Source organism: Pleurodeles waltl, chromosome 7 (genome assembly GCF_031143425.1).
Source record: "Pleurodeles waltl isolate 20211129_DDA chromosome 7, aPleWal1.hap1.20221129, whole genome shotgun sequence".
In the NCBI taxonomy this organism is placed as follows: domain Eukaryota; kingdom Metazoa; phylum Chordata; class Amphibia; order Caudata; family Salamandridae; genus Pleurodeles; species Pleurodeles waltl.
Genome location: NC_090446.1, coordinates 574,183,907 through 574,206,052, shown reverse-complemented (window position 1 = coordinate 574,206,052; position 22,146 = coordinate 574,183,907). Strand labels below are relative to the sequence as shown.

The 22,146-nt window shown below is 42.9% G+C and overlaps 1 protein-coding gene across 4 annotated transcripts in view; it reads right to left on the bottom strand.

Annotated features, from left to right (window-relative positions):
• The window catches only part of LOC138304376 (cytospin-A-like), a 167,330-nt gene that overhangs the window by 2,379 nt on the left and 142,805 nt on the right, over positions 1-22,146 (bottom strand). For all 4 annotated transcript variants that reach the window (XM_069244363.1, XM_069244365.1, XM_069244364.1 and 1 more), the window contains 4 exons: positions 22,025-22,109; positions 20,254-20,356; positions 9,986-10,102; positions 102-161 (listed from right to left, as the gene is read on the bottom strand). In XM_069244363.1, coding sequence (XP_069100464.1) covers positions 102-161; positions 9,986-10,102; positions 20,254-20,356; positions 22,025-22,109 — 365 coding nt within the window. The remainder of the gene's footprint in view (positions 1-101; positions 162-9,985; positions 10,103-20,253; positions 20,357-22,024; positions 22,110-22,146) is intronic.

The window sequence follows — 22,146 nt, the reverse complement described above, 5'->3', positions numbered from 1 at the left end:
GTCACGTAAAATACAATATTCTGCAAGTGCAACAGCATTATTGGCTAACGTGTGCGACGATGACAGCAGTACTTGTGCCTCTTTTCCCAGATATTACTTACCAGTGTCTTGGGAATTCCAATACTTTCCGCTGTGTCAAATGCCAAAGTCAAATTCTTCTTCTAAAAAACGGGGGGGGGGGGGGGGGGGAAAAAAAAAAAAAAAATTTTTTTAGAAGAGATAGAGTATGAATATACTGAGAAGCATCATCAGACCTGTGGGTGATTATCAGTACTGCAGTACAAGAAGAACAAGAGTACTATATTGCTTCCATTTACTGGATTTAGTGAGTGAATACCTTCAACTGGTCATCCCTACTGGTGCTGTGGAATTGACCTTGCAGGAAGTAAGACAAGGGACAATTAGTTTTGCATAGGTGATGGAAGAAAGAAAACAGTGTATTATCACTGGTTCAACCTCGTGAGGAGTTTGTGTGGCTCACTTGCGAATCTATAGCTATACCAACCGCACGACAATGATGTATGTGGCATGAATTGTGGATCCCGCACCAGAAAGTGGATCATCTTCGTGCTCGAGTGTAGTGCACCCTTTACTCCTCAGCTATTCATTTCAAGCCCATTTGTAACAAATTTGGAGTTTGCATCTGAATATATAAAAATGCTAGTTTTGTATTTATACAGTCTTTCATCTGCTTTAAGAAATATATTACCATCCTTTGCCCATGTAATGTACTAGACTTCTTTCCAGAACCTGTTTGAGGCTCTTTCAAGAACAGTTGAAGTTTTATTGGCTGACAGATATGCAAAGATGATGTCACCACGTGAATCAACCTGGGAAATATGTGTAGTGATATGCATTGTTCTCCTGTTGCTATTGTATTGCATTTTAGCATTGTTTCAGTGGGAGAGCTCATACATCTAGACCCTGCCAGCTGGAGATGCCATGTAGGAGTCAGAGTTCTGGATGGTTGCAGCTATATATGGGAAGAAGCACGGTTGGTGGCAGCTGACTGAATGCGAGGACAGAGGCCTTCAACCTTACCTGTGGGAGAGGTGCCTACCACCTATCTTTGTAAAATCTCAACTGACATTACCGAGATCCTTCACTTCTCATTAAGTGTGTATGTGGTGTAGTCATGCTTGGTTGTAGCAAGCAAAGAAACCATGTGCGATACAACCACCATCCATATGCTGCATGCGTTGAAGACGATATTTCCCTGCAAAAGTGCACGGCTCACCAGACTTCACTATCCCCTCCTGGAGCAGCACCTGATGCCTGCATCTTCAAGACACTACTGTGGTATATCCATTGCCTGATTTCTCAGCTGCAGTCCACAATAAGCTTTGAGAGATTGCAACAGTGTACAAGTTGAAACCACTTTAAATGCCTGGGTGTACCCAAAGATACTACTCAACCCACTTTAGGAGTCTGCCACATCTGTATGAATGTGTGGCCTTCAACCCTCTGTTGTGCTGGTATCTGTATAGCAATGATGAGAGCCTGCTCAGGATGTCTGGCTTGCTACTCTCCAATACACATGATTCTTGGCATTGCCGCTTTCCTTTCAGCATTGAAGTGCCTGAAAAGATGTGCCATGCACTGATTGGATTGGAAATATAATCTGACAAGTAACACACCTTGGCACTGCCTCTGTCTTCCCATAAATGCTGAAAAGAACCGCCAGGTACTTGTATTTATTTTGACGTTTGAAAAAAAGGTTCTGCACCACAAAGACTTTATGTTGCTCTTACTCTCAAGCTACAACGTATGGGCACTAGAGAAATGCTGCAGCAGGGTCACATCTGGACCATGAGCTGTGGGTCTGTCTTATAAGAGGAACTGCGGTGACGTGGAGGAGAAGCAAAAGTCCAGATCTGATCATCTGACGTCTTCTTAAACCAAGACAGATGGGTGGAAAAGGTTGTGTATGCTAAATTATTGTACAGGTAATTGCAATGTTTGTAACTATATAAGTGTGATCAGGCAAGCACAACTGCATAAGGCATGAGGCGCAGAGGGACTCATGTTTTGTTGACCTCTACAGTATAGTCATAGTGATACGAAAGCCATTTCCACTTCAGGTGTCTTAGATTAGTTCAAATAGGACTTTACTTTTGATGGCTTGTTTGTGCCCATCTTGACCCAATCTTATGACGCTTGCTGAAATACAAGTTAAGGAAAAGTTGGATAATGAATTTCATGATGCCCAAATGACACCTGGCAAGGATTGCAGTTGAACTGAAATATGTACAAAATATGTTTGTATTGTGGTTATTCTCCTAGTAAGGATGTAATGTCTTCCTCTTCTTATCTGCAGGTGGCCCGCCATAGCCTCTGGTTTTTTTTTTATTGTTTGCCTGCCCTCATGCCAATGACAAACAAGACAACTTCAGAGCACTCACCAGCAAAAAGTATTCTGAACGGGACAAATTGTCACTAGTTTTTAAAACATGTCTTGCTTGATTGCACCGTTGTGCCGCATCAACATGTGATATGTTCCATCACTCTATCAACTGTATAATACATTGGATGAGAAATTAATCACAGAGTTGATCAATGATGAAATAAACAGGATAGTGTAAGATCTACTGTATGGTAAGAAAGTTGTATTGATCTGGATATTTACACTTCCAAGATGATTTAACAACTGAAATGTTTTTATAATGCATGGTTTTACTGTTTGTACCATATCATTAATACATATTGTATTTGTCTTAGTGAAAGTGGCATTTTTGCAATACACAGCATTGTTGAATAATAGGAAATATTTGATCAAATGGAAATGGTTTAAAAGAATTTGAGTGAGCACGTGGTGGTCCGATTTTAATCTGAAGGTGGAGTGAGCTCATCACCACTGTGCTGTAGTACGAACATTGCAGTTCTTAAGAGTACCCGGTGGCAGAGGTTTAGAGATGATTGAGGTGGTTGATTGTGTATACAGATGGACAGAGGTATGCACTATTGGTGCAGTTCAGCCTGGAACTAACAGAGGAGTTAACCTCCTAAACCTTTTGTTGAAAGGCCAGGCAAGAAGAAGTCTTCTTTAGTGGCCAAGGTGATAGAAACAAGCGTTGCTGACAGATACAATCTTGGTGTAAGGCGATGGGTCTAATTCTAGTAGATCTCCCTAGATCTTTACTTAGGCTGAAGATCAGTTTAGTTGTGCACTTGCAGACCTGTGTATGGGTCGCACCAATGGAGAAGCCAGGGGTGCTGCAGAACAGGATTGAGGGGCATCAGCACAACCATGGGTGGGTTTCATGAAGAGAACAGTTGGGGCTGCGTGTCAGGATTAAGGTGCAGTTGCAGAATTCTAGGGGGCATATTTACAAGCCCCTTGTGTCTCCTTGCACCACCCTAGCATCATTTGTTTTTTACGCTAAGGAGGCCCCCACCATGCACCATATTTACAAAGCAGTGCAATGCATGCATTGCACCAGTTTGTGACCCCTTGCACCACATTATACCCGCGTCAGGTATAATGTATGCAAGGGGGGTGTTCTCAAACAGTGAGGCCCATAAAAAATGGTGCAGTGAAATTTACAAGATTTCACTGCCACATTTTGTTCCATCATTTTTAATGCCTGCTCAGGGTTAAAGTGAGGCTCCCATAATAACCTATAAGCCTCCGTGTGCTTTGCTGGACTAGCGCCATAATTTACGGCGCTAATACAGAAAAATGCCACAATAGCGTCATAAATGATGATGCTATTGTGCCAACATGTGCAATAGTGCGCTGTATAGTAAATACTATAAGGGGTGCAGGGCGATACAGGAAAAGTGGCGCATCAGAGCTGATGCACCACTTTCTTGTAAATATGCCCCCAGGTGTCTCAGTAATGGGTTGCTACAGGCTTGGAATTACATGCACTGTCAAAAATGTGTGTATGGTCCCCAGTGCTACAGTTGTGTTCTGTTTGTTTAAAACTGTTTGCCAAGCAATACAAAGTCGTATCTGTGCACAGTCTAATTCTTATGCTATTTAGCTGTGAAATTGGTTCCCACATGCCTGGACCGGGCATTATTAGAATACTGATAACGGACGCTAAAATTGAATGTCATTTTTCAATTTTCATGTCAGATCACTGCACAATTATGCACAAAGGCTTCTTGTTTTCTTAATTTCATACATATCTCACCCACTGTGCTGTTATAGGTTGCAGCTGTGGCGATAATGATACAGCTATACCTGCACCTGGTCCATCCAAGTTAAATTCTATTGACCTCTGGTGAGGCACTGGCAAAGGAAAATATTACTTACCCTGTAGGCATCTGTTTGTAGCATGTAGATTCACATGCTCTGAATACTCGCAACTTCTAGGGTTGGGCTCAGATGTTCTACAGCCGGAGGAGGGTGGCTGCAGGGGTGCAACAAACAGATGCTTACAGGGTAGTATGTAGCTTGTAGCAAGGTAGCAACAGCATTTGTACCATGTGATGCTGCACATACACATGCCCTGTATAGACTGTAAAGCAGTCCTTCTGTTAAAGTGGGGGCTAGCGTGTGGATGGAGCGGATGTCTGAAAAAGGGTCCTTAGGACAGTCTGGCCAACTAGCGCTTGCTGTCCAGCAAAAAAAGCCACACAGTTGTGCGGTAATTGTGTGTGGAGTTCACCAAGTTGCTCCCTTACAAATATCAGATAGTGGAATATTTCCAAGGAAAGCCCTGGAAGTGGCCTTCATTTGTGTGAAGTGTGCCCTCGGAGGTACAGGAAGAATTTGCTTTGCTTTAATGCAGCAGGTCTGGAAGCACTTGTCTATCCATGTTGCACATCCTGCTTTTGAATAGACTGACCTTTCTGGGGGTTGCCAAGGGCTACAAACAGCTGGGCTGCCTCAGAAAAAGGTCTGGTCCCATCCATGTAGTACATGAATGCCCTCTTGACGTCTAAAGTGGGTAGGGCTCTCTCTAACCCCGACTGAGGTTGCAGAAAGAAAAAGTTCTATGGTCTGATTGAGGTGAAATGGTGAAATTATCTTAGGCAGAAACTTTAGGATGGTCCAGATGGCAGAAAAAAAACAATCCAACATGGAGTTAGTGTCAATAACCAATTACAGTATAAAAAGGAGTCAACATATTCCTTGTGACTCCAAAGACTTCTTCGAAGAAAAACATGTTGCAACTATCTGAGCCCCAATACTAGATGGCAGGAGGATGCAGAGCATGTGTGTCTACAGTAACACATGCAACAAACAATATGTTTCCTCTGTCTTTTCTCTTTATGTGACCATGCGCAGGGCGTATTATAATTCCAACTCTTCCCTAACAAACTGCCTACCACCACTACACAATCTATAAATGCCCAATTGGATGCCATGTAGCAGATCCCGGCCAAATTCATCTTTCAGCTATATAAGGGGAACATAATGATATTCTCCTCCTTTCCTTAGGAACAGCTAGGAAGAAGGCAATAGGTCAAGTTTAGTATTTATTGTGTCTGTGTTGAATATGAAGATGTGTTTAATGTGTTCAAGATTAAGAAGTGGCACGCTGTTACTCTTTTGCTGGAAAGTGTCTGTGTAAATTAATAGGAGTATCCTCCTTCTAGCTGCCGCTGGGAGGTATTTAATAAATGACCTTGACAATATTTTTAAAAAATTAGGGCAGAATTTATAAAATAAAGACAAGGAAATATGAAGGCTAGCTGAGTCTACAGTGTTGGAAAAAGTGCAAAAATGGATAACTAGATGAGGGTGGTGATCATTTATCACCATCCCCACTTGGTTAAGCCCTGTGATATTAATCAGTGATTCTGCTCAAGGTTTCCAAGAAATATGCTCCTATTAACCGATTTCATAAACTACACAGAGTTGACTTCAGGAATAAAGCATATATTTAGGGCTCAGATATTAAACTTTTTTTTTAACTACCCCTGGTACAAAGTGTGTGTGATCCTAATTGAAAATCAGGTTTTCAGGAAAAGAACTACTTATATACGCTATGTTGGGAGACATGCACCATTACTTTTCATTGTTCTTGACAAATTGAACAATACTTTAAAATGATTTCGTATTGGGAACATTTTGAGTTAAAACAATTATACATCTAGTTCAACTTAGTTGTATCTGGTGGCCCTTAAGCTCATTAGTGGTACAAAGTAAAAAACAAATTCAGACACGGGGTCTCATTACGAGTTTGGCGGGTGGCGGAGGCCGCCTGCCAAACTTGTTGGGTCAAAAGACTGCCAGTTCGGTTTTTCACCCGCTGGCCCTATTATGAGTTTCGCACTGGGCCAGCGGGCAGAAAATGCTGGGGAAACTAGTCACAACATTGGGAAACCACCCACAACATTGACAACAGTTCGTAATTGAGCTGGCAGCAATGTTGCGGTGCGTCAGGTGCGATAGTACCTGTTGTGATTTTCACTGCCTGTAATTCAGGAAGCAAAAAGCACGGTGGGGCTGCCCATGGGGGCCCATGCACTGCCATGCCAAGTGCATGGACAGTGCAGGGGTCCCCATGGGGCCCCACTTCTACACCAGCCTTTGCATGGCGGTAGAACTGCCATGCAAAAGCTGGCGGACACGGGAGTCGTAATCCCCAGGACATCGCTGCCTTGGCACATTAAGATGACTGGTGAAAAAGTGGCAGTGCCAGCGGTCGGACTATGGCGCTTTTGCCTCAGTCATAATGTGGCTGTTGGACCGCTGCTTTGGCGGCGGTCCGACCGCCACCGCAAATCTGGCGGTCCTAGGACGGCCAGACTTGTAATGAGGGCATGGTTGTCCCTGGCACCAGTGCCATCTGTCCTATTTAGTATTTTCACAATCAAATGTAGCTGCTTTCTACACTCTTGTTTACAAATTGTGTTCACAGCTTGCATAGTAAACAATGCAATATCTTAAGTAGAGGTCACAGCTTACATACCAGCAAGCAAAACTTTGAAAATAAACATGCAGACAGGTTCAGTTGAAACACCAAATGAAATTGACTAGTTGTCTTATTAACTAAAATTCTTAAACACCAAAGAGCTAAAGCTGTATTTACCTAAATTTAACAAGACTCTTAATATGCTTCCAAAGTTGAAACTCTGCTCAGACTCTAAGGAACTAATATTTGATATCAAGATGGGCCTTAGTATAGGTGAGGCAATGCTGGATCAACAGAAGTTCTGAGAATCCAAAAACAATAAAGGAGTCATCACCACCTACGGTTGCAACTTGCAAAAACACGGAATATAAGCATATCCTCTTTTGATGATAATGAAGAAGCCTCGGGAGGCAGCAGAGTCAAACCTGACATCAAGGATCCTCAGCACGTTAATCAGTTTCTCAGTTCTTTAAATAAAACCTTTGTGTCGGTACAATTATTTTAGCCTGGTGAATTACGATCACTGAAATTAATTATATTTCTCTCGATCTTTCTATCTTCTGTTAGAACTAAAGTACTGCACATTCATTAACTTATTTTAGGTATTGAGTAATACAAAACTAACCCCAAATGGCAGCAGACTGCTTGAAATAGAATAGGGGCTACATATCTATAGGATGGATAGTGTTGTGGCACTGATGAATTTACAAGATCAAAGCACCAGTGGGTGAGAGGTGGAATGGGAAGGGGACCAGTGTGGTAGGGACGGACAAACAGCAGGAACATGCGTCTTGGCACAGATCACACATATACAAGCAGTGAATAAAAAACATGTTTGGAAGCACTGCAATTTACAAATCATACATAATGTTGTAGGTTAATCATGGAACAAGCAGTTGTAGAGTGCCATTTTAGAACTGTGCGCAGATCACAAAGATGGAAAACCGAAAAGGGAGAGTACCCCCCAGTCATATAATGAACTACAATGAACTGCAGGCATTGGCACATAATCAGATTTCAAAATAAGAGCAAATTAAAAGTTAAAATTGTCATAAATTGTAATGCCAGAAGACATCCTCTGGGTAAAAGGATAGATTTTAAGAGTGCATCTAGAGACCCACATGCCTTGACAACACTGTTTGATCTCAAAAAGGACCTGTAGGGAATACTGAGAGTGGGGAGGCATTAGCTGTGACACAGCAAGCGCGGACACATTAGTGTCACTATTAAAGTCTTCTAATGTCAGAAAGGCAGAAATGCAAGGAACATTAATGACACTGTATGTTGGGGAGTGGTGCAAGAGGGGTACAAGAGGAAATAGTTAATCTTTTAAAGGTACAATGATCCATACTCTGGCAGAAACAGAACTTATCATACTGTGAAGAAGTTAGGTGCCAACTATTGAACTAATTGGGTGCAGACATTTGCAGATCGCCCAGAAGTAGCCAAACTATTAGAGGAGTCCTGCTCATTAGTACTGAGAATGGTATCCTTAAGATAATCTTGAATCACTGGGCTCAGGTACTAGCTGTAAACATTATTTCTAATGGATATATTCACAAGGATCCCAGAGTCCTGTTGCTATAGCAGAATTATTTCAGTATTTGAGAATACATACCTACCACCTGCTAGAGCATGTATGCGTTTCAGTCCCAGTTTTATTTATATTTGTCTGGGATCTGTTAGTTTGCCCAGCAATGATGCAATGGCACTTTCATCAATAAAAAAGCCATAATTTCGATGTAAGCAGGTCAAAATCAGCTGATCACTCGTGAGGGATCACATTTGAGCAAAATCTTTATCCCAATAAATAGTAGAGCTATAGAGAATATTCTGATGAGGCCCACAGTTACCATTTCCTTAAACTAGGGCAAAAATATAAAGTTTGCACTGCCACACTCAATCACTGGAGGAGGTTTTGCATAGACTAAAGCAAACAAATGGAAGTTCAGCAGGATCCATCCTCCCAGCTCATTGCACAAGTTTAACTAAATTATTTATGACCAAATTAATTTATAAGCTTGCAACTGAGATGTTGGTAGGAGGTGGACTGCGTCTTAAGTCAGTATGGTTTTGACCATGAGGTCATAGTTGACAATACTGAGCATAACGCAAAACAAAGCAATCGTTCCCGATGTCGCAATAAGAAAATAAGGTCTGACAAGAGAGCAATGATGCAAAATATCTTGATGCTGGATATGTTTATAACTGCAGGTAGGTCACAGCACCACCACAGTCTTTATGCATGAAACTCAAGACATCTCTGGGGAATGTGGCCACATAAGATAAAGAGGATTAAAACAGAAAGGGGTGTGCTAGCTGGAGACAGTGCCATGGGCACGTGTATTCAAAAGCTCTTTACACGCACATGAAAGACCAGGTCTGCAACAACAGCAGAAGGGAATGTCCAGGTGTTGGGCAGGAATATATAAAAATTCACCACGACCAAACAACTTTTCAAGAGGTTAACTTGATATTTATATTCTCTCCATTTACTGGAACACATGCATAAAGGGTGGTTTTAGGCAAAAAAATTGATATGTAGTTTACAAAGTGGACTATATGACAGTCACATGTACACTAAGACTAAGTAGGTAGACGGTTCAAACCTCTGAGGAAGAATTGAATTCTATATTTACCTAATTAATAGCAAATGAAGGTTGGATGGTTAGATTTTTAAAACTGTTCTTTTGTATGACATCATGTGTTTGACGAACATTTCAATCAACTAAATTGAAAGCGAGAGAAAGTGTGTGTGTGTGTGTGTGTATGTATTATATATATATATATATATATATATATATATATATATATATTTATTTATATATATAGGCATTGGTTAGGATGCGTGTTAGGCTGGATCAGAGACAAGCCTGCAAGCCAGGACTGAAGTACACTGTCAGGACTGCAAGTGCCCTCCAGTATCTCAGTACCCAGCAGTACTGCACGCATAACAGAACGGAAGTGTACCTATTAGAGCTCTGTGTGGGTTCAGTGACAGGACAGCATGTCTTGGCTACATTCTTTGCAACTAGACTCACTCAACAGTAGACAGCACAGCCACTCTCTGAGGTGGGTGATTCACGGAATAGCCTTGTGAAGAACACCAAACTGCTGAGTTGCAGTTACTAGCAGAAGAGCAGCAGATCTTCCAGAACCCTAGGGCTCCTCACCTTCTCCAGCGGGAACAACCTTTGGTAGGGGATCTTTTCAGGGAGGTACGTGTGGAGAAGGGCGCATAAGGCCATTCCATCTGCCCAACTTGAGCTAAAATTTGTGATCCTTACGTTCTGAAAAAAACAAGAGAAAACAAGATGAAGATACAAGATATTGAATAGTCAAACCTGAGAAGAAGGGTTAAATCAGTGCAGTTGGCTACAATTTAGTTTCACACATGTGACTGTAGATATGCTACAGTAAGTTGTATGTACATTTACCTGCTCTGAGGAACACTGCTTGTATCAGGCTGCTCACCCAGGAAGGGAAGGAGTAAGATGCATGCATGTGCTGGTATAGAGACCTGTGTGTGAACTCTGGCTGTACTTCTGTCTGTGACGAGTGAGGTAGAGTCAATGTTTGTCTACAGCTGCTTGCCAGTAAATGCATGCCACTGTTAGCTAGGTCTTCCTCACTTTTCACAGGAAACAAATTGATAGGTGTATACTTTTGTTATACTTTTTTTTTTCTATTCACTCAACAGCACTGCACCACAGAGGCCATAATCGGCAAAAGGGATTAGGACAGCTGTCCTAATGAATGCCCTTTACTCTAAAGCCTTCATTACGAGAGACTCAGAAAACTGCCTTTATTTTTCCATTCCTGGAGTTACAGATACTGACGACACCAGTAACCCAAGGGGTTGGAGAAACCCAACCAGTTAGGACTTCCACCCTGAGGGTCAACTAAGAAATTAGGAATTTCCAGGAGGGAATGGTTAATTCGGGGTTTGATTACCTCGTAATTTCTAATTTAAACCCTGGACTTTCAACATAGATTTTGACTGTTTTCAGCAGCTGATCTCCATGTGAAAGTAAAGAGATCTGTTGCATTCCTACAGATATCATAATACTGTTACTGGCTCTAATGGAATTAAGAGGCCACTTCTTATGAGGGACCAAGGGCCATATTTATACTTTTTGACGCACAACTGCGCCAACGCAGTTATGCGTCAAAAATTTTTACGCCATTCCAAAGCGCCATGCGGGTGCCTTATTTATTGAATGACGTTAGCCGGTGGAGCTGACTGGTGTGCGTCAAAAAAAATGACTCACACCAGGCAGCGCCGGCGTAGGGGAAAATGGAGCATGGGCATCAAAAAATGGGGCAAGTCAGGTCTGAGGCAAAATTTTCGCCTCAACCCGATTTGCGCCATTTTTTTTTTACTCCCAACCCCCATTGAAATGACTCCTGTCTTAGCACAGACAGGAGTCATGCCCCCTTGCCCAATGACCATGCCCAGGGGACTTATGTCCCCTGGGCATGGTCCTTGGGCACAGTGGCATGTAGGGGGGCACAAATCAGGCCCCCCTATGCCACAAAAAAAAAAACCCAAAAAATACTTACCTGAACTTACCTTAAGTTCCCTGGGATGGGTCCCTCCATCCTTGGGCGTCCTCCTGGGGTGGGCAAGGGTGGCAGGGGGTGTCCCTGGGGGCATGGGAGGGCACCTCTGGGCTCCTTCCGAGCCCACAGGTCCCTTAACGCCTGCCCTGACCAGGCGTTAAAAAATGACACAAAAGCGGCTGGACTGCATTTTTTTTGACCCGCCCACTCCCGTGCGTCATTTTTGCAAATAAGGCGCACATGCCTTAGAGTCATTTTTTAGAAGGGAACGCCTACCTTGCATATCATTAACGCAAGGTAGGTGTCCACGCTAAAAAATGACGCAAACTGCAAGATCTTTGGCGCTAGACGGGTCTAACGCCAAAGTATAAATATGGAGTTAGCTTTGCGTTAAAAAAAACGACGCAAATCCGGCGCAAACAGAGTATAAATATGCCCCCAAGTGTCAGCAGTGGAAACAGCAACAAGTAGATAATCACGTAGATATATGAAAGTTGCTAAGAAACACTCCTGTTTATAAACTTTTGTAAAGGTGCGACCAATACAAAATACACTTTCCACCTACTGTGACAAAATTTCATTTTTTACACCTATATCGCTGTTTAATGAATTTAGGGGTGGGAGGCTTAAAACACAAGGATTCCACAGCTACTTTGGACCTCTAATGGATTTACCAAAAAAATGCCAGAGATACAGTGGAGCCCGCCAGGGACGGACAAGGGCACCCGTCTTTGGTGAAAAACAGATCCTATGATGAAGCATTCCACGTTATGCGGGTGATGTTCTGTTTACTTTTTAACTCAATGGGATGAGTGATGACTTCTGGGTGGTTAACTGCCTGAGAGCATATCCTTTCTTTTTGTTCCCCAGAGACTACAGTATCACTTGAATACTGACAATAAAATGATGGATGGACACTCTAAACTATGTCTGCATAGAGTTTGTTGCGCTAATTACTGATGTACGTGCAAAGCTGTCACACAGATGAGAGAAGGGGTGACGTGGGTGCTATTTTTTTAAACCAAGGGCGATGCAGCTCTGGTGCCAGTCTGCAGTTATGTTTACTTATAAGTAGTCTGCATGCACCTTGCCAAATGTTGTATTGCTAAGGGCCCTGGCTAAGGCAACAATGTAGATACTTAATAACATGTCACTTTGCTGATTTCAGCTAAACTGGCTGCGCTGGAAGGTTAGAGTTAAAAAAATGGTTCCTACACAGTGACCTTGATTTCAGTAATCTGTCCAGACGTGCCAGCCCTGCTCAGCTTTATGCAAGTGTCATAGAGGGAATGTGTTTACTGCGCTCCTCTCTGGGTAACTAAAAAGAACAATCCTGTAGATGTCTGGATTGATGCGTAATTCATAGTGAATTCTTCTGTATTGTCTGCAATATACAATTAAATGGAGAATTTGCCTTTCCACATGCTCTCTACAAGTGACCAATACACACTCAGTCCTGCAGGTCACCAGACAAAGACACAGCCACAGCTCAGGTGGTGAGGGGAGTAAACCTACTCTAATCTTCAGCAGGAAATCTGCGCAGCGTTCCGTTGCTTCATACTTAGATTCTCATAAATGAGGAGCTGTCAGCCTCCCGAGTCAACTGAGAACCAGTGGAGTTGAATTTTGACACCAATCGGCCATCTGCTGTGTACATCTATCAGATACCTCTGTTCTCTGACTCACAGCCCTAGAAGGTGAATCATTACAGGAATAACTGGGAACGGTGGTACGTCTTTCAAATGTGTTTCCAGCATTCCAATAATCCTGCAACATCATTCAGTGTTTTTGATGTAGCTCCACGTGTCAACAGAGAAGCCTTTAAGAAAATGTAAAAAGGCATAAAATGCTGACCAATACTCTCAAAGCTGCTGTAATTGGTTTCTGTTTTTAGCACCAAGAAGTTTTCTAGAATCGACAGTTCTACAGATAAACAGGAACTCTAATACTCAGCCCCGTTTTCAGATCTTCCTGCATCTTGGACGTGCTCTGTCTAGGCTCTTGTTGACCTGTACAGCCTGCCAAAAGAAGATCTCATTAGTATGACCTTGTACGTGGGTACACACAGTGGTGTAGAAGCTGCCACGCATGGAGCATGCCCTTGTAGAGTCAGCCTGAACATTCAGCAGGATGCCTTAGGTCAGCCCTAGCGTGCTAAATAAACAGATTTAAAAATAATTCTTGGGACTATCATGAGCCAATCAGGGGTGGTGAGAGCATGGCCGACTTCTTTTCTGATACAAGCCCCATTCCATGTGTAGGCGAATGTCCCTGTCCCTTCTCAACCTTTAGGTTAAAATGAAGTGATGGACGTGTAAAAGAGCCCATGTTATGTGCGAATCACAGAAGGTGGTGGACACGTTCCAAGAGGCACATCTTTCTGCACTGCTTTAGCCTTTGAGGTGTTGTAGCAGATGTTTTAATAAAATATTAACAAGTGTTCATGTATTCTGAGTAATGGATTTGCGTAGAAAATATAATACCATAGAGTAAATACTGCACGCATTTGAAAATATGATCACGATGATTGGCCGCCAATGGTCACGAAGTATACTTATTAATGGCGTATTATTAAGAAATATGGAGTTTTTGATTGATTAATGTAATAGTACATCACATATGGGGATATGCATTATGTATTAGCTTTATTAATGGTAGGCCTTAACTTAACGGAGGTCTTGGCCTAATTACACAGCCTCATGTCAAGCTGTATTTCTTAACGTTTGATAAAATGGCTGTTCAGAGAATTAAAATGTGATTTTCCACTGTGCTGTCTAAATGTGCTTGTAGCTAAAAGTCTTTCTTGTGAGAACTGATTGCTAGAAGATGCTGTTCTTGCTAATCTAACATTATGAGTGTAATGTGTGTAAGACTGACTTTCTCAGGAGGAGAACAATGGAGACACTGACTGGAGAACAAGCTGCTACACTATTGTTACCTGAGGAGCCGGATGATGAAGACATTATAAGAGTAGCCAATCAGCGACATGTGAACTGAGTAGTGGTAGAATTCATAGATTTGATGTCTTAGTTTTATTGGACAAAGTGTGAACATGTGATCCCTTGCCCAATAGGGACTTGAGAATTCGTTTTAGGGAATCTAACTTTGCTGGACTGCACTGAGAAGACGTCACCCATTGCGCTTTTGCTTTCTGCCACAGCTATTACTTTCTTGAGCGTCTTGACAAGAGACGTGCTTAACTTTATTGCTTAAAGACTTTGCATTTTCTGAACTTTGATGCTGAATCCTGATGCCTTGCTGACCGAACTGATGTCCTGGTGACGAAGACTATTTTAGCTTGCCGATCCATTTGAGGAGAGGTATAGAAATTACCAAATGTGACTTGCGAGGTATGTTTGCATTTTTTATTTCTAGGTACCAACCACGCTATTTTGATACAGCCATAGTTAGATGTTTTCCAAATTTGTGTTTACTAAATTGTTTCGCATGAAGCCCAATATGCTGATGCTAATCTGGTGTTAGATAAGGATCCTCACTAATGAAAGTCTGCTACATGGAATAACGTTTGATGTCTTTTCTTTGCTGAATCTAAATGTATTTGATATCGTTTGCACAACTGTTTTTATTATTAATTTGCACTGTAACTTTAGAATGTGTAGTGGTTCAAGCTTTAATTAGATTACGTTTCTTTCATCACTTTGGACAGCCAGTGTTGCTTCTCTAAGTTTATCATTTGATGTTGAGATTATTTTATGTGACATTAGCATTATTAATATAGGGAAATAAGTATTCTAACTTTTACTAAAAGTTGTGGTTATTCATGACCTCTCAGTCATGGTGTGTGACAATTACTGACTCCATTGATTATTAAGGCTATTAATTATTATTGATTATTGATGTTAGTGATTAATTATTGATTACTGACCTGCATGTACTGGAGTTATGGTGGGAACATCTTAATTGCGAGTCAAAAGGTTCATCGACTATTTGCATCCCCTTGTAAGTTTACTTATTAAGGTCAGACGCGCTAACAGAGGTGTGCGTTTCCTTGTAAGAAAAATGGATTCAAGTCCTTATAGTACAGACAATGTGCTCTTGTCTTTTATTTAAGTGAAACTGCAATCAGGCTCCTACCCCTAGATTATAGAAAGTTTCCCAATCAGATGGAAAAGTAATTTTGTTATTCCACAAAAGATTTATGTTTATCATTCCATCTTTTAAGTTATTTACTTTTGTTTTATTTTGATGTTACTTTGAATAATTACTAATAAAGTGATATTTGTTATTTCTTAATATATTTTTATCTTGACATTATAATAAAATTCCTTCTGATCTGTGCCAGGTATGCTCCTTTTAACAAGTTACTTATCTTTGACAATGCTTTCTGGTGGACATACTATTTAACTGAAGATTCCTGACCTAGAAGCACCCCAGATACCAGACTGGATCTGGAAAACTGTTCCAATAGCAGTTCTCCTGCACATCACTAGGTGGCATTGTGTGGGTCTGCTCTGACTTCAAACTGCTCCGGAAGTCACAGACCACACATAAATTCCACTGCTGAGCATGGACGTCATTTTCTTATCTTTTATTCTTTTTGGACCCTCAGAGGTGGAATGTAAGTAAGTTTGGTAACGGTGTGCTGAGTACTAACTTGGGAACTTTTTAGATGTGAAAAAGACACCACTACAACCCACTATGAATTAATTTAATGGAACGGTTAATGGTGGCAGGGACGACGACCACCACTTTAGGTGACAAACAAAACACAGACAATTTGCTAATGGTCAATGTCCATGCCTGTAGGTGAACACTGTGTAGATTTGTGGAGAGGACCCTGCCCTGTTGCTGAGACAGGAGGGACTCAGAAAGTAGCAGTCTGATCGGAGGACGGATGCCCATGCCCAGACGTTCTGGGTTCCAGACTCTCCTGGCCGAATCAAAAGCCAGCAGGATGACTTGGGCTCGGTCATTTCTGATCATTTTCAGAACTTGGGACACAAAAGAGCACAGGACTCTAGTGATCTATTCTAGCTGGAATGCATTCCCTAATTAGTGTTTTAGTGAAAACTACAATGCACAAATGTTCATAACTGCATGCTTGTGGGCAGGGCATAACCACCTTAAACTATCTTACAGACCCATCTGTTGGAAGTAATGGTTGGCAAACTTGGAAGGAAATGTTAAATCCTGCCTTCCACTGGTCGAGCATGTGCCACTGAGAGAGAACTTAAGTGGTTTAGTGGCCGCTGCATCAGGGGAAGAGAAACTGGAGGACTGGAACTCCTGCTGGCCCAGAAGCTGCCTGCCAGGCCCGCAATCTGGCCTCAAAAGGACCTGGGTGTCTGCTGAATCACTGGTTGGGAATGGTGTCTTTGTCTATACGTCAGCCCTATGGAATAGCCTTTGAAGTTTTCAAATTGACGCAGATAGTGTTTAGCAGGTGTCAAAAGCCAAAAGTAATGAGCTGTAGCTCTGCTATCCTGAAAGTGCTCCAACACAGAATCTGCCTTCTCACCGAAAAGTGGGGACCCATCAAAAGGCATATCCATAAGTGGGGCCTGTGCATCGCCAGAGAATCTTGTAGATTACAACCATGCAAGTCTATGAAGGGCAGCACTGGTACTGACTGCACTATGCAGGCAATCTGTAGAATCCAGGCCTGAATAAATGTATTTGGTGGCATCCTGTTCACTGTGAATCACCTGGGCCAAAGAGGCCTTGAGTTCTTCTGTGACAGCCAGCAAGATCTCACAGCTCTCCTCCTAATGGGCAAGTCTGCAATTACCCAGCAGACAAACAGCATTTACACAAAGTAGTGCCATAATGGCAGAAGAAAATGTGCTTGCCAAAAGCACCATGCCTCTTGGTTTCCATATCAACATAATTCTGGATTCACCTTACTGGTTGAAGCCTGCACCACAAGGCTCTCTAAGGTGGGGTGCCTGGGAAACAATCTGGGTCACCAGGCACCAGTCTGAAGTCAGGCCACCTACTCATACACAGGTCGGCAGTACAAGGCTTCAACCAAGTAGCCAAATATCAGGGAGGGCATCATTAAAAGGAAGTAAGAGCTCAGAAGTCCTGGCACAGTGTGCCAAATCTCTGTTAAAACTTTTGTTTTGGTCTCAGTGGAGGGTAGCTGCAGTTCTAGCATCGCCACAGCCCTCCAAATAACCACTGCAAATGAGGCCTCTTTTCCAACTGTGGTCCAAGTGGCGAGTCAAGCTCTGTCTCAGGATAGGTGTCAAGCCCTCTGGCATTCTGTAAATCAAGGAACAAAGCATCATCAATTTGAGAGGGGAGGAAACTATGGCCATCAACAACACCCTGGGGTGCCTACTGCTCTGACATAGGATCAGAGTCAAAACCATATGGATAGATTAATTTGGCCAGAGTGGAAGTCTGTACCGTTGGTGGTGCTATAGGCCTCATAACAGAGATGATTCTGTAGATGGACCTACTAGCAGTAACCCAACAGGTGGTGCAAAAAGGCATGTCAGAGGGAACAGGAAATGCTCTGAAAATTGGCAGCATGACCTCCTTGAACGCTGCAAACTGTTGCAGGGTAGATAGACACTGGCTGAGGGGTGTGGCAGGATGAGCTAAGGCATCGGCTCAGTGACTGGTGAACTCAATGGGTATGATTTGCATCTCAATACCGTGGGTCTTTCCTTTTGTAGTCAGAGTGGCAGGATGTTGTCAAATCCTGCTTTGCTTTCTTATGCTTGCACTTAGAACTACAGGAGGACTTCGAGTGCAAAGTTGAGCTGTCATGGGAGTGGCCTTGGGCACCACTTTTGAGTTTGAAGCTGCGACTTGGGCCTTGAGTGGGACCTATGCAAGTGATGCAACGCCTTTTGAATTTGGCAACATACTTCTTTTTGTATTTGGCAACGTACTTCTTCATTTCCAGGTCATTAATCATCTTCAGGTGTATGAGGGCCCACTTATCTCATGATTGATTTAGAGTCATATCTGAAGACCAAACACCAAAAACACTCTTGGTGTGGGTCAGTGACTGACATCAGATTCCTGTAGTCGCAGCATGGCTTAAAACCTGTAGTCTTGGGTAGCGACATCATTCTCTAGCACACTTTTGAAACCATTAGAAGCCATTAGAAAATAGACAATAAACAACACAAGCAGAGCCCCTCATCCAGAAAGACAGGAACTGATGTCTGCACTTATATGTGCCTTTGCTCCATCACTTCCAGGGCGATGTGAAGTCAATCTGAGTTGCACGGTGCCACCTAGCTGTGCGTGGGAGCACTGCCATGGAAAGGTTTTTCAGATCCAGTCTAGACCCTTGACAGTAATCTAAGGTGAGGAATCTGCAGTTAGAAGTATACTTCAGACATTTCCGTTCTTGGAATCTTTCTGTGTAGTACACTGACCTCTGTACTGGCCAGTCATGCCCGTGGCACCTCAGCCCTAAACTCCTTAGGAGTGGGTGGGATTTACAGAACCTCCTCCAGATGGAGTTGTTGGTGTTTAATGTCCTTACTCCAGAGTGCCCAAGGAAGTTAACATTCACGAAACCTTAATTTTCCATCTAATGAAATTCCTCCATATCGCTGGTTCATAGCCAATCCAAACTGCACATATGGATACTGGCAGAAAGTGAAGTTCAGCCCACAAGGGCAGCTGAAAGGCTGACTGGAGAAAGGAAAGAAGGTGAATTCCTGTGGTTTGTGGTAACAACTGAAGGAGGGGATAATCGACTGAGTAACTGGTACACTAGGCTTAATCTCCACATTGTGCTGTGCATCTTGAGGCCATATCTCACTGCAACTCCGCCTGTTAGGTAAACGTACTCCTAGACGGTCTTTTGTTTCCTTGTATAACAAACATTTCTGTGCACTACTGTACGTTGCCTTCAATTTATGTAAATATTAAGTTTCACATGCTTAATCTTAATACACAACAAGATGTATGTGTCAAGCAGACTGAGTTTCACTTTTTATATTTAGATGTTCACATTCTAGTAAAGCAGAGTTACTATGTTTTACTTCAGAAGTAGCCACAGGCCCAGCTTATTCACCAGCAGTGGTATGATGATGTGTGATCATGAACCAGAAGAGATTGAAAAGGATCTTGCTATCAGCAAAGATGAGAATAAGGGGATGCTCTCCAAATTCTTGACTGATGCTTTGCTTACCATGATCTCTGTGTTAGAAGCTAAGGGCCAGATTTTAGAAAAGTGGCACTGCAACTAGTGCAGCGCCACTTTTGTTGTATCCCTTAGCGCCCCACCAACACCACCATGTGTGCGCTGTATCTAAGATACGGCGCATCATGACGGTAGTTGGGGAACTAGCGTCAACATTTTTGACTCTAGTCTGGAGCTTTGCAGGATTAGCGTCAAAAATGTTGACGCTAATCCTGCAAAACCCATTGAGGCCCACTGTAAACAATGGTGGGTCTCCTTTTAACATCTGCTCTGAGTAGACATTAAAAGTGCTGAAAAAATGACGCAAAGAAATCTGTTAGATTTCTTTGCACCATTTTTCGCTCCCCCCCCCAATGGGGAGTGCCTCCTTGCATACATTATGCTTGAAACAGGCATAATGTAGCACAAAGGGTTACAAAGTGGCGCAATGCATGCACTGCAACACTTTGTCAATTTGGCGCAGCGATTTTGGCCTCGTTGGGCCACACTAGCAGTAAAAAAATGATACTAAGGTACTGGTAATGATACTGGATACAAGGAGGCACCAGGGGATCTTAAATCTGCCCCTAATTGTGTGAAAACACCAAAATATTTAAGGAATTTCAGACTAACGAGGGTGTTCCCACCAGTGGAGAACTGTGTGAAGTGGTTCTCTAGTTTTTTTTTGTTTTTATGAGTGGATTAATAGGTGATGCAGTCCATCAAGGACACTCCCGTGTATTAGGGGGACACCGCACAACATACCTTGTAGCCTTCCGTTCTGCCTTGACACCACCGGAGGAAGATCCCCCTTTTTGATCCTCCATAGCGCCGGAAGAATGCCTCCGAATCTTCTGCCCATTTGTCACTGAAAGAAACCAAAGGCAAGACAAAATCACAGAAATGGACGTCTTCCTGGACTAGTAAGAAGACCTGCATCAGGCACAGAGTCGATACGATAATCAGTATTGGAATTTGTCCACTCCCTTCCCAGAACGTGCACAGTTCTCAAGTTATATGACACTTGGCCCTAAGTCACCATGGGTCCTTGTGTATTAGTGACTCTACTGCCCGTGTGGTGGCAGAGGGCGGGGGTGCAATGTGAGGGCTTGGGACCAAGTACAGAGAAACGTTGTTCGATTTCAGGGTCATCCTTCATCTTCAGGGAGGCCATGGAGTTCTGACCACTATTAACGTGTTGTTAATCTGCCCTTCAGTTCTACCCTCACACTAACTTTGCAAGACCCCAACCATGATCCCTCCATGGCCTTCACTCCTTAATCACTGTACACCACCTGCTCTCCCTTCTCTAAACCTGTGGAGAAACAGTTTCTGCCTGAGGGATGGAGTTTCCAAGGACACTAACGGAGAAGACGATTTTACAGTAAAATTACCAGCTATTAACTGTACTAATGGAAGCGCAGGCAATTGTTCTAGGTTGCTGAACGAGACTTCGCTACTGCCCCCACCCTTTCCTTCTCAGGCCTACAATCCTGCAGCACTGCACTAACTTTTAAACTGCCCTGTTTTGCATTATTTGGCCAAATATTGCCTTCTCGAGTGGTAATCGGCAATGGACCGTTTAGAAGAACGTTATACCCCTGCCATTTATTATGTTTTTAACAATTAAGAACTGCAAGGTCAGTGATGCTTAATTTGTAAAACTAAAAACAATAAAAATCACAGTAAGAATAATAATAACAACAACAATGTGTTCGGAGTCCGCTGTGGATCACCAAGGCCGCTTAATCTTCATTTTGATTTCACCTCTTGCTTCTTTCATCCACCACCCTACTCTCCCCCTATCATTAGCTCAATTGTGCAAAATCTTTTTCAGCTTCTCTTTCTCTATTATAGTTCTCCAATCTTTCTCTGCTTCTTTTTCGGCCTTTCTGTCGTTCTTCCTCGGGTTCAAACTCTGATGAGGATACAGGTGATGGCCTGATGCCCAGAAACTAGTGTCGGTGACCATCACCGGCTGAAGATACCGGGCAAGTCAGCCACAGCTTTGCTTCTGAGGTGGCACGTGACGCAGGACGCAAGCGCGCCCATGCACGGTATGCCAGCAGGACCCGTCGTGCAGGGGAGCAAACACACACATGGAAAGTGTTTTTTGGTTAGAGCTAAATATCGGGGGATTTGAGGTTTTCCCAGACCTCGCGGATTATGTTCAGCGAGGAAACTAATTACCCGCAATGGCGAGGGCTGGAATCCTACAGGGTCCAGAAACGCGTCGTCGCGTCGAAGCTGTGTTAAGCGGCTATGTTAGTCAAGCAACGGGGCCAGTCACTCTGAAACGTCAGGAGAGTAGCAAAGAGGCAGTCGGGGTTGGAAGAGAGTCAGCATGTTGCTTTTGGTAACGCTGAATCGATAGTCACATGTTGCTCATTGGGGTGCAGGGTCAGTCATATTACAGTGGTGCTTCTACGGGGTCGTCATGGCTGTGGAAAGTCAGTCACTTGCCACGCTATTAAATGCGTGTTTGATGGATGATTTGGTCATAAATAACCTTTTTAACTTTAAGAAAACCACCTACCTGGCAGTTAGCTGGCTGGCATCCGTCGAGCTAGGTCTGGTGGCGCGCTCCCCCCGGTAGGTGATGGATAATGACCCGCGGGCATCTGCGAAGGAACCAAGAATGAATGTGAGAGCCCCCAA